This window comes from Girardinichthys multiradiatus, chromosome 3 (genome assembly GCF_021462225.1).
Source record: "Girardinichthys multiradiatus isolate DD_20200921_A chromosome 3, DD_fGirMul_XY1, whole genome shotgun sequence".
NCBI lineage: Eukaryota > Metazoa > Chordata > Actinopteri > Cyprinodontiformes > Goodeidae > Girardinichthys > Girardinichthys multiradiatus.
This window is the reverse complement of record NC_061796.1, coordinates 15,396,474-15,412,363: the sequence shown is the minus strand read 5'-3', so window position 1 is coordinate 15,412,363 and position 15,890 is coordinate 15,396,474. Positions and strand designations below refer to the sequence as shown.

Below are 15,890 nucleotides of genomic sequence, written 5' to 3'. Positions count from 1 at the left end.
GAGTCGACAGAGTAATCAAACATCCCTAAAAACACACCGATATACTGACAGGCAACACTTAACAATATATCCAATGAGGTTAAAGTGACACCAAAACCAATTTTCAATTCTATGCGTGGGGTCAGCTGACTTAATTTCTAAAAGGCTTTTGAATCCAGTGAAGGGTGGGAGCAAAACTGGCTCATGCGTTTCAGTGAAAGTGACAGACCCCAAGGCTGCTCTTCTTTAGTCTGGAGAGAATTCAAATGAAGATGGAGTTCTTGTATTTGAAAATGTAGATACAGGTGCAGCAAAGTGGGGCTGGATTTTATAACTTTTATATATACTGTTATATGAATAATAATGAGACAATGAAGCACTATTCCTGAGCACTGAGAGAAAAACCTGACGCCAAGCATTCAGAAGGATATATACAGTCATATTCAATAAATTAGAATCTGTGTTCCAATGAGTGTTTTCATTACCTGTAAGCAGAAAATCCTCATAACAGAAATTAAGGCTTGAAAACATCAGTTTGTGTGTAATTAATCTCTATAATGCGTTTAACTTTGTGAGCACAGATAGACAAGACAGACAGATATGGTTTTATGCATATTATGTTCTTAATAAATCATAGGGAAAGCTTGTCAACGATTGGCATTTTAATTAAGAAACGCCACTTTCTAGGTTTAAGCTTCAAAGAGCAGCAAACGTTAGAGTGACGAGTCTCTGTTTTGGGTATATTAGGATCAACTTGATGAGGTATCTCTCACAAACATGTGTGAGACACCTAACCTGCTCTAGATAAAGTTAGTTTTGTCAGCATAAATTACCATGGTGACAGGCCCTGGTGAGAAGACCACCAGCTTGATAATACTGAAACCCCTGAGCTGATGTTACCTCGAACCATTAACCCTACCTGAGGCTTATTATTAAGTATTCGAGCACAGCTAATCTCATGTCCTATCTGGCTGCAAAATTCTTGGCAGACAACTAAATGAGCCGTCTATTACCATCCAAAAGAAATCAGATTTAATTGTGTTAAATTATGAAGAAAAATAGGGTCATGAAACAAAAGCTTCCAGAAGTCAGTGGTAGGGCAAAACCCAGTGTTCAACCTGAAAGAAAAAACTTTAAGGCTGTTATTTGGACTTCTATCAATTCAACATCAGCAGTGCTGTACAAAAAGTATTTACTCCCTTAAAATGTTCTTCTACTTAAGTTTTTCTAATCATACAGAAATGTTTTAGATCAAACTAATTTCAATAATAGACAAACATAGCCTGAGTAAGTTTACTAAAGCAGTTTAAATCGTTTTATTTATTTAGGGAAACAGGTGTCTAAAACATCATGACCATATGTGAAAAAGCAATTAACCCATAAACCAAACAACTGACTGTGCCACGCTTGGCAGCAACAGCCTTTTACTTCGCTATGGAGGAATTTTGGCCCACTCTTCATTGCAGATTTGCTGTAATTTAGCTACAGTACGTAGGAGGTTTTCATGTTTGCTGGAGTCTCAAGGCGTTAGAAATGGGTTAGTAACCTTTCCAAACTGGCAGATGTTAATAACTAGGTTTCTCATCTTTTCTTGAACGTCTTTAGAACGGCGCATGAAGAATTGCTTTGTGAGATCTTATAGCCTATTTGTTGTTGCCAGTCAGGATCTTGGTAAATGATGGTTTTGATTCTACAGTTCTGGTAGTGATCAGGCCGAGGGAATGGCCCGAGAAATTCAACCCTAAATAAAATATGGTTGATTAAAGTTATTTCATGATTTAACACAGGTTCATTTACATAGATTTTTTTTTAACTTAATAAATCAAAGCTGCAATTGAAAACTGCATTTTGTATTTACTCCAGTTGTCTTTGTCCAATATAAAAATTTGTTTAATGATCTTTTTGGATGACTGTCACAAATATGCATTAATTGTGTTCCGGTCTGCATACAGCCAAGATGGTAAACGTATACTACCAAACCTGGCTGATACATATGCAACTCATACTAAGAATCCTATTAGAAGTATTTACGCTACGATCTAGTGAAGAGAGTGTGCAACATGCGGTTCATAAAAGCGGAAGTGTTCGTCGGCAAAAGGATTTGCCTAATTGCATAAATTTCCCAGGATAGTTTTCTTTGAATGGTCTACACGGTTTCAGAAGGTCAGAAGGATTCCTAATTTATCAGTAAACCTGTTTCAGAAAAACAATAAGTGGAGCAGCAAAGCACCTATAAAAACAGTACTTGTTATTTAGTCACCATAACCACAGTCACAGATAAAGCAAACTCCAGTTGTGATACAGAAATACAATACCGACCGTGTCTAATAGGGAGAAGAGGCTTTTTTTCTTCACATGAGAAACTGCAGCTGTAATCTCAGTTAAAGTAAATATTTTTCCTTTTAATAACAATTATTACCTATTTTTAGGAGCTTTCCATACACTGATACAATGAATTTCCCCACTGGGGGGAAAATAAAGGATTTTTTCTATTATATTCGATAATATACAATTGCAATAAAATACACTGAGGTTTCACTGTGACAAAAATGCAAAATGTTCAAGAGGTATGAATACTTTAGCAACCAAATATATGATCAAATGTGTACTACAAATTCAAGGTGTAAAAACCTAATTCAAGTTAAATCCAGTTTCAAATAGAAATTAAAGGTAAATATTAAGAAAAAGAATCACAACACATTTAGTGCAAACATAAAACAGACAAGTGGGGGTTGTGCTTTTGGGCCGATCCTGGGCCGCTACCCATCACTGACAGCTCACACTTGATTGGAGGCGCTTACCTTATCGTTGAGCTCATGCTCCCGAAGATGCTTCTGTATCTTGCTCTCTTTGGTGAAAATCTGGGAGCAAATGTTGCACTTTTTTTCCTGCGATCCATCACTGAAACCTGCAAGACATTTAGCGTAAATCTGAAAAGATGGTTCAAAAGGCTTTATGCCCTGAAGAATACATAAAGTGGCACTGTAAAATATTTTACATTAGCCCTGGCGGCAAAGGCAGCACGTTTACTTGCTAAATAAATAATAAATACAGATCTAATAACAAATTAGATGTGTGCTTATGATGATTCACCAACCAAGGCTTGTTAACTTCAAAAACAATTTGATCTGACCCTTGTTTTTTGGACCCATCTCAGACCCTTTCTTTTCTTTTCAAGCTTGTAGGAAAGATTGTAACTGAACAATTAACTGCTTCCTTAAACAGAAGTGACTGATGAGAAATGTTCCAGTCTGAGTTTAGAGGAAATCTCCGCTCGAGGAGACAAAAAGCACTGCAGCGAGTCACAAACGCTTGCTGCAGAAAGCAAATGTAGCTTACTAGATGTAAGCGCTGCATTTTATACTGTGGATCACTGGATTTTATCAAATTGTTTCCAACACCGGGCTGGAATTTCCAGTACACTTTGAATATGGATTTACTCAGATTTCCAGGACAGATCTTTAATGTGGTTACTTCAATGTGTTAAGTAATACTCAATAAAGATGATGTGTGAGGTACCTCAGGGGTTCATCATTCAACATCTACTGCAGTGTCTTCTGCAGATATATAGTGGGCTTTCAATCTTATGTTGACGACATCTCTTTTAAACACGACAATTATATTTGCATATTTTTATTGGCTAGCACTGAATTTAAAAATGTATTCTAGGATTTTAATGGGTATTACTCAGGTATTGGCTGAACTGATCTCCTAAACACCACACATCCTGGTGTGTGAGGACTAAGGGCAAAGTTTTTCTGACTGTATCACAATTTCAACTATAAACTAACCATGAGTGAGCTTGTTTATTCAAGGCAGAAATCCTCTGTAATAGTCTGAATAAGATCAGATAGCAAAATTCCCATTTGTCTTTAAATATCTTCTAAAATATATGAATTTATAGGCATTATTTTTTCAGAATTTCATGTTCTATTTTTAATTGTTTTCATTTATGCCATAAAATGTATTTTATTGTTTTACCTTTCTTGCACTTCTAGTATTTTTAACATTAACGTTTAACCTTTGCCTTTGTTTTTCTAATCTGATTTCTTGTTTTTTTTTTTTATCATAACTTGCACTTATTAACCTAGATTTTTTTTTTTTTAAATGCTGTTTAGGGTTCGGCTCACAATTATTCATACGTAGCAGATTTTGACTTGAAATATTTTGAGCCAAAGATTATTGGAAATGACAGACACCTCCCAAAATGTAAGACGATGTACAAGGATTCTTTTTTAATGAAAAAACAAAACAAAAAGGAAACGTGTTTCTATGTACATTTGAACAAAAAAGGCTTTTAAAAGTTACACCTCCCCCCGAATAATCAATAGAAAATCATTTATTGGTGTTACAGCAACTACTTGCTGTGACGAGCTCTTTGTGTGGTATTTTTACCTCTTCATCTTTTGAAATAAGGTCCAAGACTTTCAAATTAGAAGACCTCCTTGCCATCACCCTAATCTTAAACTCTCTCCACAGATTCTGTACCCGATTCAAGCCGGGACTCTTGCTGGGCCATATTTACATTATTTCCTTTCAGCCAAACGTGTTAGCAAAATTACAAGATTGTTTTAAAAGGAAATATGTCAGGGGTAATTTTGAGCCTAAGTGTGAAATAGATTGATTACCATTATAATTATTTTGCTCACAGAAAGTGAACGAATAACATTCAAAATAATGAGTTGTTTTATTTATTTCAAATCGTCTGTTTGGGAGGAACTCATTAAACTCGGTATCTGTTCTCAACCGGGTGCAACACGCCCACTTTAGCCGTCAGCTTTCCGACACTTCTTTAGCAGTAAGCTGGTTCACGTAAACCGTTCTCACTTTAAATTTCTGCAGCCGTGTGTGATCTCTTAATAAATTACACATTTCAGACTTGATGTGAATTTTAAAAGATACAGTCTTAAGTTGGAAAGCCAAATGCGTCGAAACAGTGCCTGTCGTCGGATATTGCCGTTAAATGGCGACAAAACCAACATGTTTTTACATTTATGTCTGCCACGTTAACGTGACGGTGTGGCTCACACAACTTTTTTTGTAACCTGCTGAATCCATGAGCACCTGGAAAGCTTCACCAGAGCGCTCTACAGAAACAAACTAACAAAGGCAAACAGTTTAGCGTTGCTAACTATAAAGCTAATGGTGGCAAAGCGAGCTAGTTAGCAACATGCGGCTAACAAACAACGAATTCCTAGTAAACACACATCACTTTTAAAAAAAGCGATCTAACACTACGCTGTACCACGGCCAGCTCCGCTCCTCGCGGACAGCAATTTACACTGGAAGCCAATAAGAAGAGCCACCGAAACGTTATTAATATCATTCCGCCTCAATCACTCCTTCGCCGCACAAAGCAAAGCCCACACGCATTACTATATCCGGGGACTATATACACTACATACAATTGTTAAAAAATAGGCTTCGGAGATACTTGGCAAAAATAACACCTGGCTTTTTGGATAGCCCATAATAAGTGCTATTTATTGCTTGCCTTTTGGTATTTCTTACCTATTTCGTCCTTTCTATCCAGGTTCAGTTTGCGAGGCCGGCCCCGCGGCATAGTTCCTGTGTTCAAGACGGTTGTGCTGTGAACGATTCGTTTTCCAAAATGGCGATTCTGTCATCTATAGACAGCAGCGACTCCATGAAGACACTAAAGTACACGGAGTAGTGAGACATCTACCGTTTGTCTAATTGTATATGCAGCTTCAGCTACACACTAAACTTTGTAGCGCTGATCGTCTACTGTATTATTATAAATAATAACTGGCCTTGTTGAAACAGACAAAGGCAGTTCAAAATATTTGGGTTTGACGTTCAAATTTTAAATATGGTCTCATTGGTGGGCTCACTTCAGATATCAGTCAAAGAAACGACAGAAATTAATCTCAAAGTCTTTGCTAGGCTACCTCACTGAAAATGACATTCAGGAAAATATAAGCAGGAATTTTTACACAAACATTTAAATATATTTATACTACAAACGCATTTTTATCAGGTACAGCATTTGACTGAGACACAATAACCATTTGAAGGTATGTTTAAAACATAAAAAAGTAAAATGAGTTGTATTTAATTGGGAGGAATACAAGTTCTTCAACTGAGTTTTTGTCAGTACATTTTCTGATGTTTCATTTCACAAATAAGTAGAAATATAGAGTGCCAAAAGTGATACAATGTACTAAATAAATAAAATAATTATATTTATTCATGTCATTACAAAATAAAGCTGTAAAATAAATATATTTATTTGAAAAATAAATAAACTTAGTTCTAATTATTTCCATGCCAACATCAATGGTAAAATGTGAAATTTCGTAAAATTTGGTCATTATATTTTAAGACATGTTTAGTAAATTTCGTTTTTATTTAATCATGCGTGTAATATGAGTAATCTCACAAACAAATGAGCATTAAAGAAAACGGGGAGTGCCGAAAGTGCCACAATGTAATAAATAAATAAATTCTTTAAAAAATATTTATATATGTCATAGTTAAAAATATTGTGAAAATGTTGATTTATTTGAAAAATAAATACATGTATCGCTAATTATTATCCATGCTAGGAATTGTTTTAAATAAACAATGTGATGTGAAATTCCAAGATAAAATCTAGTCGTTATATTAAAAAAAAAGATAATTAATACAGTGTTTTTAATTGATAAAAATAAACGTATCCTTGGTTATTTACATGTAAATAAATAATGAAATAAACAATTAAATGTAACATTCAGCCATTGTATCATAAAACCAAATATAATTACAGTAGTTCAGTGTTTATTTAATTATTTCTTGCTTCATGTTCTACAGCTCTGCAGTGAAATATTTTAAACTGACACTGTGGCACATTCCCTTTAGCATCTTATTGGTTCCACGCCAGACCAGTAATAAGGACCAGAGCAGTCGTAGTGCTGCCAAATGACTTTAAAGAGTAGGGCTGACAGAAAATATAAAAGATAATGAAAACAAATTCAGAGACATATATTTCATTATAGATTTAATGTGTTATTTATGTATTTCTGTCCAGTTTTAAGTAACTTATGACACTGTAAAATAACCATTTAATTATTTATTTATTATCCAATTATTGATAAACTTCCATTGACCTTTTTCTGACGTCCAATATTGACTTTAATGTATTTATCGCCAGCAGAGGGAGTCATTGAGTTTTGAAAGAGTTAGGTCATTTAATTCAGAATCAGAATCAGAAAAGCTTTATTGCCAAGTACGTTTTTGGACATACAAGGAATTTGTTTTGGCGTAGTCGGTGCAATACAATACAAATTAAACAGTATAAACATATCTACAATATAATATAAATATATGTGCACAGTTTTAAGTGAGTGAGAGTAAATATAGAGCAGTATAAGATGCAAGAGCAATACAACAGTGCAGGTGATCATTGTGCAAGTATGGCAGTGCAAGTAAAGCAGGAGTCCATGCTGAACGTTAATGTAACGCATAGAGTTACAAGTTACGGGTGTCCTGTCAGCAAACACAGGGGGGGGTGTGGGGGAAAGGGAGAGTGTCAGGGTGGTTTCCGGGCTTTGTTAACCAGGCTGGTGGCAGATGGGAAAAAACTGTTCTTGTGGCGTGAGGTTTTGGTCCGGATGGACCGCAGCCTCCTGCCAGAGGGGAGAGTCTCAAAGAGTCTGTGACCGGGGTGGGAGGGATCAGCCAGAATCTTCCCTGCCCGCTTCAGGGTCCTGGAGGTGTACAGTTCCTGGAGTGACAGTAGACTGCAGCCAATCACCTTCTCAGCAGACCGAATGACACGCTGCAGCCTGCCCTTATCCTTGGCTGTAGCAGCGGCGTACCAGATGGTGATGGAGGAGGTGAGGATGGACTCAATGATGGCTGTGTAGAAGTGCACCATCATAGTCTTTGGCAGGTTGAATTTCTTCAGCTGCCGCAGGAAGAACATCCTCTGCTGGGCTTTCTTGATGAGGGAGCTGATGTTTGGCTCCCACTTGAGATCCTGGGAGATGATGGTTCCCAGGAAGCGGAAAGATTCCACAATTGACACTGTGGAATCACAGAGGGTGATGGGGCAGGTGGGGCTGGGTTCTGCCTGAAGTCCACAACCATCTCCACTGTCTTTAGAGCGTTGAGCTCAAGGTTGTTCTGGCTGCACCAGTCCAACAGATGGTCCACCTCCCATCTGTACGCGGACTCGTCACCATCAGAGATGAGTCCGATCAGGGTGGTGTCGTCCGCAAACTTCAGAAGCTTGACAGACTGGTGACTGGAGGTGCAGCTGTTGGTGTACAGGGAGAAGAGCAGAGGAGAGAGAACACAGCCATGGAGGGAACCGGTGCTGATGGTCAGGGAGTCAGAGACGTGCTTCCCCAGCCTCACGCGCTGCTTCCTGTCAGACAGGAAGTCAGTGATCCACCTGCAGGTGGAGTCGGGCTCACTCAGCTGGGAGAGCTTCTCCTGTAGCAGAACTGGGACGATGGTGTTGAAGGCAGAGCTGAAATCCACAAACAGGCTCCAGGCATAGGTTCTTGTGGAGTCCAGGTGCCGGAGGATGAAGTGAAGGGCTAGGTTGACTGCATCATCTACAGACCTGTTGGCTCTGTAGGCAAACTGCAGGGGGTCAAGGAGGGGGTCGGTGATGTCTTTTAGGTGTGAGAGCACAAGGCGCTCAAAGGACTTCATCACCACAGAGGTCAGGGCGACGGGTCTGAAGTCATTAAGCCCTGTGGTCCTTGGCTTCTTGGGAACAGGGACGATGGTGGAGGACTTGAAGCAGGCTGGCACATGACATGTCTCCAGTGAGGTGTTAAAAATGTCTGTGAAGACTGGAGACAGCTGATCAGCGCAGTGCTTCAGGCTGGCTGGTGAGACAGAATCCGGACCAGCAGCTTTCCGGGGGTTCTGTCTCCTGAAGAGTTTGTTTACGTCCCTCTCCTGGATGGAAAGAGCCGTCTTCGGCGTGGGTAGGGGGCTGGTGGGGGGGAACTTCAGGGTGGGGGTTGGAGGTGCCAAGCCCCCTCTTGAGGTTGGGGAGGTGGGGGTGGTGGATTGTGGCTGCAGCTGTTGGGGGGCGTCGTGGGGGATGGTTGCAGGACTGTCCCTTTGTCTTTCAAAGCGGCAGTAGAACTCGTTCAGGTCGTTGGCGAGGCGTCGGTCGTTGATGGAGTGGGGGGCTTTCGGCTTGTAGTTGGTGATTTGCTTGAGCCCTTTCCAGACAGACGCAGAGTTGTTGGCTGAGAACTGGTTTTGGAGCTTCTCAGAGTACAGTCGTTTGGCCTCTTTCACTGCCTTGCCAAACTTGTACTTCACCTCTCTGTATATGTCTTTGTCCCCACTCCTGAAGGCCTTTTCCTTATCCAGTCTTAACCTTCTGAGTTTAGCTGTGAACCAGGGTTTGTCGTTGTTGTAACTCACCCTGGTGCATGATGGTACACAGCTGTCCTCACAGAAGCTGATGTAGGAAGTCACAGCCTCTGTGTACTCGTCCAGACTGTTGGTAGTAGTCCTGAACACATCCCAGTCTGTACAGCCTAAACACGCCTGGAGATTCTCCACAGCCTCACTGCTCCACTTCCTTGTCGTCCTCACAACAGGTTTGCAGAGCTTTAGTTTCTGCCTGTATGCAGGAATCAGGTGGACCATGATGTGGTCGGATTGGCCCAGTGCAGCACGTGGGACGGCGTGATAAGCGTCTCTGATGGTGGTGTAACAGTGATCCAGAATATTGTCCTCTCTGGTCGGACATTTTATAAACTGTCTATATTTGGGGAGTTCGTTGGTGAGATTACCTTTGTTAAAGTCGCCAACGACGATTACTAAGGAGTCCGGGTTGGTCCGCTCCACACTCAGTATCTGGTCGGCGAGCATGCGCTGTGCGACCTGCACGTTAGCTTGCAGTAAAATGACTTATAAAATTAGGTTTTTCTTGCTGCTCATTATTCCTGTTGTCTGAGCTGTTGTGTCTGGAGCCGTTTTGCTGGTCAGTAACAGTAAAAATCTTACATAGGCAGACAGTGCATGCAAACTCCACATAGAAAAGTACAAGAGTGTGGATATCGCGCAAATTGAACACCACATTCAGGTACTTGACAAAGTAAACAAAAAGGTATGCAGGAACCCCATGTTATATATATAAATATATATATATATATATATATATATATATATATATATATATATATATATATATATAGTTGAACAAATCTGGTTAAATCAAACTGATGAAACTGAGGCTTGCTTAATCACTCTTGACCGTTAACAATATAATACGGCCAGTCAGAAATACTGTGAAGCCTCTATTACAATAGCAGCCTTTAAAAAATGCTTAGACACACAGTAATGCAACTTGAGCATGCTATCATGGCCATAAATAGACACCCATCTGTTGTGTAGATATGGATGTTGCAGGACATAAATCATATTGTTAGAGCCCGATTGTCTCAGCAACATTTTCCTCTGAGATAGACCAACAGGTGACTCTCGCCTGTGTTTTTCTTCATTTTCCAAACAGGTAAAGTCAGCTGCTTCGCTCTTGGTGAATAAGTAACCAGCTCAGAGCATGCTCATTTTGGGAGCACATCTGTTCCTCTGGCTGTGCTGCAGGTTATTTTAGCGCGCCCCTCCGCGGCTGCGTGGGCCACCAATCTGCCCGCTGAAAACAAAAGAGTGGACATCCTTCTGACCTTGTGGGATTGTTCACACCCTTCTCTCCTCCCTTTCCCCTTTCTTTTGGAGCTGTGGTGTTCTTTTCTTTCCTCTCACCACAGTCAAGAGGAGGGAAATCAATCATTGAAATTGTCATGAGCTCTGAGAGTGGGGCCGTCAGGAACTGGAGATGTGTGGATCTCATGTTGGGAAAAACACGCTGAGAGAGAAAGCAAGTGAGCGAGTGAGCTGTTGCTCCGCTTGTCATTCATGTTAACGAGCGTCACCAGCAGCCCCTGACATCAGTGATACTGGTTGGTGCTTTTTCCACAGGCCGGGCTAGACGTGAGTCAGACTTAAAAATGGGCGTCTTGTTTGCAGCTTTTTGCAGATGAGGTATCCTGTGAAAAGTGCCACCACAATTAAAGATTTATCACCTCATTTCGTAGCTGCCGGTAGCTTCAGAGCACCTGTGACATTGTCTGTTCAAAGAAACATTAATGGTCTCCCTGCTGATTCTTATTTTTTTAGATTTGGGGACACTAATATATAATATTTTTCTTCAATCTCATGAGGAAGACAAAAACTGAGCCAAACTCAAACAAAAGAAAAATTCAGAGTAAGTATCCTATAGTCGAAACCAGATACTTACATAAATTACATGAAAAGACATTTAACCTTTTTATCTCTCACTATCTGACATTAAATCAGACTAAACTGTTCTTGTAGGTCTGTTAGAATAATCCAAAAACTTTTTTTTTCCTAAATGCCACAATAATTCGATAGAAAATATGTTATTACGTTCTTCAGTCTTACTTTACATTAAGCTAACTATGCTCTTAAACCATTTAGGCATTCCCACATCATGATGTCATGCCTTTGTAAGTTTCCGATTTAACTTAACATCATTTGTGGTAAAATAGATGGTGTATTCACACCAGGAAAGTCCTTTGGTCCTCTTTTTTGGTCGGGACCAAAAGTGGATCGTTGTTCCCATTAGAGAGAAATGCCAAGGGCGGGACAGAGTACAGACCCGGAAGTGGTGGAAAACTTATCTAATGCATAAAGTGGCTTAAGGACAAAAAGTCAGTGTTTTGAAGTGGCCATCACAAATCCCTGATCTCAGTCCTATAGTAGAGTTGTGGGCAGAGCAGAAATGGTGTGTGAGAGCAAGGCAGCCCACAATGTACAAACCTCATTCAATTACCACAGTTCTGTCAGGAGGAATGGACCAAAATTCCAGCAAACTACCGTGAGAAGCTTGTGGTACAATATCTAAAACATTTGACTTAAGCCATGCAGTTTAAAAAGCCGTTCTACCAAATCCTAAGAAAATGTAAGTAAACTTCTGAGTTTCAAGAAAAAAACGTCTGTGTCATTATTCTGGTACTCTGAAAATGTAAATAATTTTATAAATCCTAACAGATCTAAAACAAGAAAGTTTTAATCTGACTTAATGTCTTTTTATACATTGTATGTAAATATTTATTTCAGCATGTGACCAAACAGTCCTCAATGATGGGTGAGACATGGGGGACAGTTCTTGATGTGACCCCTAGAACAACCTTGTTCAATAACATTTCACATCCTGCCATCGTTTCTTCTCCCAGGTGTGGCTCAGTGTCCCCATGTGCTGTCAGAGAGCACTGTCAGGATCCATGAAGCTGATCATTCTTTGGCATCGTGGTAACAGCATCTGACAGCCATGGTCACCATGACGATTCTCTCTGGTGGCCCTGCCCGTCATGGGACCTAGAACGTACTTCCATCACCCAGCTATGCCACCTGGATGACTGATTCTGTCCCTTGTTGGTAGACAAATATAAATTTTGCGAATACTGAGAACAATTTAACTTTTATTTTGAAATTCTCTACTTTAATACATTTAGCTAACTTGTATACGGTAATAAATATGTAAGCTTGCATCATGTGCACAGGCTGGCTGCTATAAACCTTTGGAATATAATGTTTGGCAACGTGAACAGAATACAAACTTCAGAAAAACTGAAGAAATTACACAAAAGGATGTATGCACAGACACACAGAAGAACTTAACTACTATAAAATAAAGCTCAGTTCTCAGTCAGCCGGGGCTTGAAATATGAAATAGCATTGCAGGAGTGTTTTGTAATCAATAATGCATGGCTGCCCATCTTCGAAAGAGAGGAAGCCCCTCCAAACAGACCATAGGCATCAGACACTTTACTTTTCATGCTGAAGGTCAGCAGTGCAGCTCGGATATCCCCACAGAGCTCACGTCGAGGAAGCAACTCTGTACCCATCATCTTCTAAATATGCGTGTTTCTTACATAGGTTGCAATGTGATGAGTCTGGTCATGCAAAAATGTAATATCATTTGAAGGATTAGCTTCAAATGAATAAAATGGGTAGATCAGGAATTTAAAGCCTTACAGTGAAACACACATACACAGCGTAGCAAAGAAATAATCCTTGGAGACTGGCAGGTATTAGAAATACAGTAAACATGGAGATAACATATATTTGCATTTGGAGGGAGGCAGGGGTGGAAGGCTTAGCCTGCAAGTCATTTTTAATTATCCAGCACATAATAAATAATTACAACCGAATACATTATGACTAGCCCATATTCTCTATCACAACAGGAACATAAGACACCATATGTGATACTTCAGCTCATGAAGTAAACTTTTATAGTCTGGCTTTACCAAGGTTTTTATATGGTAATTATGTATGCAAAGCATTTCAATATTTAGCAACATCTGAAAAGCCTGAAACCTATTGTGACCCACTGGCATTTCATACATTAAAATTTGTCCTTTGTGTTGCCTGTAATTATAACATTGCACTTCTGCACAACAGCAGAGATAGACAGAGAAACGTTAATGACAGACATGGTGCTTCAGTTGTTGACTTGCTTTGTTTTTTTCTTTTCCTCTTCGGCTGCAGGATAGGTCTCAGATTCCTTCTGTGCGTCGCCATTTTACATACAGGATGTGATAATTTGTTGTGATAACAACAAAATCATCTTTTTGATATAATAATTGCTTGAAAGAACTGATAATGTGTGAAGGAGGTCTTATAAATGAATTAGAAGTCATTGTTTGTTTCCGGAGTTAATCAGGAATTGATGTACAAAGAAAGTAGGAGGTATGATCTAAATGTACATAAACTAGTTATTTACTGATACTGTTTCTCTATGTTGGATCTGAAGGAAACAACCATATAGCCCCACAGTAAGTTCTTTAGCTTTAGTGTGCTCCTTCCTAAGCAGTTGGAGTGACAGTTTGTCATCAATGTAGGTCCACCAGCCTGAATCTAGAGCAGCCTTTTTCCTGCTGCAACACACATAAATCAAATGGCTGACTTCTGCTAAGGACTTAATTATTTGACTGGAGTTTGTTGAAGCTTAGACACGTCTAAATATTGGAGGACACGGTCCCTCAAGGACTGGCGTTGTCCATTGTAGCCAACTGTCTCACTGGCTACACATGTAGTCCAGGTCACCTCCATACCACTTTAGGTCCTAGAGTGGTCCCGAAGTTGCACCACAGATTCAGGATGTGTAGCTTACTCTGCAGATCCATGTTGCTTCCTCCCCTGCATGAAAGATGTTGGCTGCCATCTGCACTAGCACATCCAGATAGATCGAGACATTGATTAGCTTTTTATTGCAGGTCTAACATTGTGTTCTGTTTGACCTCACTTAGTATCTGTCGAGAGTAAGTATCTGATAGAAGAGTAATGATGCAATTAGAGTTCAATTGAATGTGCTCACATTCTAATAGTTGGTATTTTACATGACTTTATGCTTGTATCAGATGGTTTATTTGGCTCGATGCAAGCACAAACATTGTGAGGCTGTTATTTTTCATTGAATTATTTGATGCCTAACAACTATATCTCACTGTAACCATGACCCCTTACCATAAACCTAACCTTAACACAAGCTACATCTATATGATGTAGTTACATGATGAATTGTTTATTAGCCTTTGCAGTGTGGTGAACCAGAGAAGAATAGTTGTTCCCTTGCACATGTGCCAACCTGAAGGAACGAAAGAATGAACCAGAAAGGCCTTCAGACTGCTGGAGCTCAGAGAAGTGTTGAGAGTCTGCAGTTAAAAGTTAGTTAGCCAGTCCTGAGTCAAACAGGACTGATCCAACATGGTTGGATTATAGGTTTGACCGAGCATACTGGGTTGCTAAACTCATAATATTTTAATTTAATTTAATGCATTTTAATTTCAGTAAAATTCTGTGTTAAAAATGATCAGATAATAAAAAGACTTTCATCAGCAAACATTGAACTTGGCTCTTATTCTGTTTATAGAACTCCATAAAAGAATCATACTTTTGCGTCCTCAGTTTATTTTTTATTTTAAACTCCACAATTAAATAAGTTCATACAGCTAAAACAAACACTGATGCTGAAACACAGTTTCAAAAGAACTAGAACAGAAATAAACAGAAGTAGAAACGGATAAAGCTGTACTTTTCTGGAAATAGATAGTAAATTTGGATAGTTCTGATTGTTGAAGGGAGGTTCTCTGAAAATACATTCAGCAATAGTTCCTTTCCAGTACTAAGCAGTAGTCATATTACTAGTGGTTTGTGTAAAGGCCTTTGATCGGTGGACGGTAATTCTTCAGGTATACATTTGGGTGCCAGATGTCTCATGAGAAGTGAAGAATTTGACACCTTCTGTCATGACTCTCCTGTGTTAGGTCTTGGGTTTGAGTTCCTTGTCTGTTTCTCTGCATTTTCCCTGTTTATGTTCTTCAGTTGCTGTCATGTTAGTTCATTCATTGTAGTTTAGGTTCATTGATTCATTCTTGTGTTTAGACATTTCTGTTACCTCCCTGGACTCACTGCTCCTGTGTTAATTTGCCTCCCTCCTTCTGTTGCCCTGCATTCTCCCTGTCACTAGTTGCTCCACATTTCATCTGATTGGCTCTTCTAGTTCATTAGCCCATTCCCCACCCTATCTCTGTATTTATACCCTCTGGTTTTCATTGCTCACCACTAGTTCCTCCTGACTACTACCTGCTCCATGCCTGCATACCTGAATGTGTTCCATGTCCTGCTATTTGTAAGTCTTCCAGTTTATCATTACAGAAACTCTGCTACTCACCATGCGGCTCCCTCGCTCCTGTTCGCACGTTGCTTCTTCAAAACCCCAGCATTTTAAGACATCTTAGCTTGAGACGCACAGCAGTTTCTGCACTTCTTTTAAACAGTGATTGTCGCAGAAGATCAAATCTGCCTGTATTCAACATTAGTATTCCTAATAAACAACAAGTTAG

At 39.6% G+C, this 15,890-nt stretch overlaps 1 protein-coding gene across 5 annotated transcripts in view; it reads right to left on the bottom strand.

Annotated features, from left to right (window-relative positions):
* The window catches only part of LOC124866313 (zinc finger protein 236-like), a 100,676-nt gene extending 95,081 nt beyond the window's left edge, over positions 1–5,595 (bottom strand). For 4 of the 5 annotated variants that reach the window (XM_047362038.1, XM_047362041.1, XM_047362039.1 and 1 more), the window contains exons 1-2: positions 5,491–5,595; positions 2,781–2,887 (exon numbers count right to left, since the gene is read on the bottom strand). In XM_047362038.1, coding sequence (XP_047217994.1) covers positions 2,781–2,887; positions 5,491–5,542 — 159 coding nt within the window. In that variant the 5' untranslated portion in view covers positions 5,543–5,595. The remainder of the gene's footprint in view (positions 1–2,780; positions 2,888–5,490) is intronic. The other variant, XM_047362043.1, reaches the window with a different exon arrangement.
* Between the last annotated feature and the right edge of the window lie 10,295 nt (positions 5,596–15,890).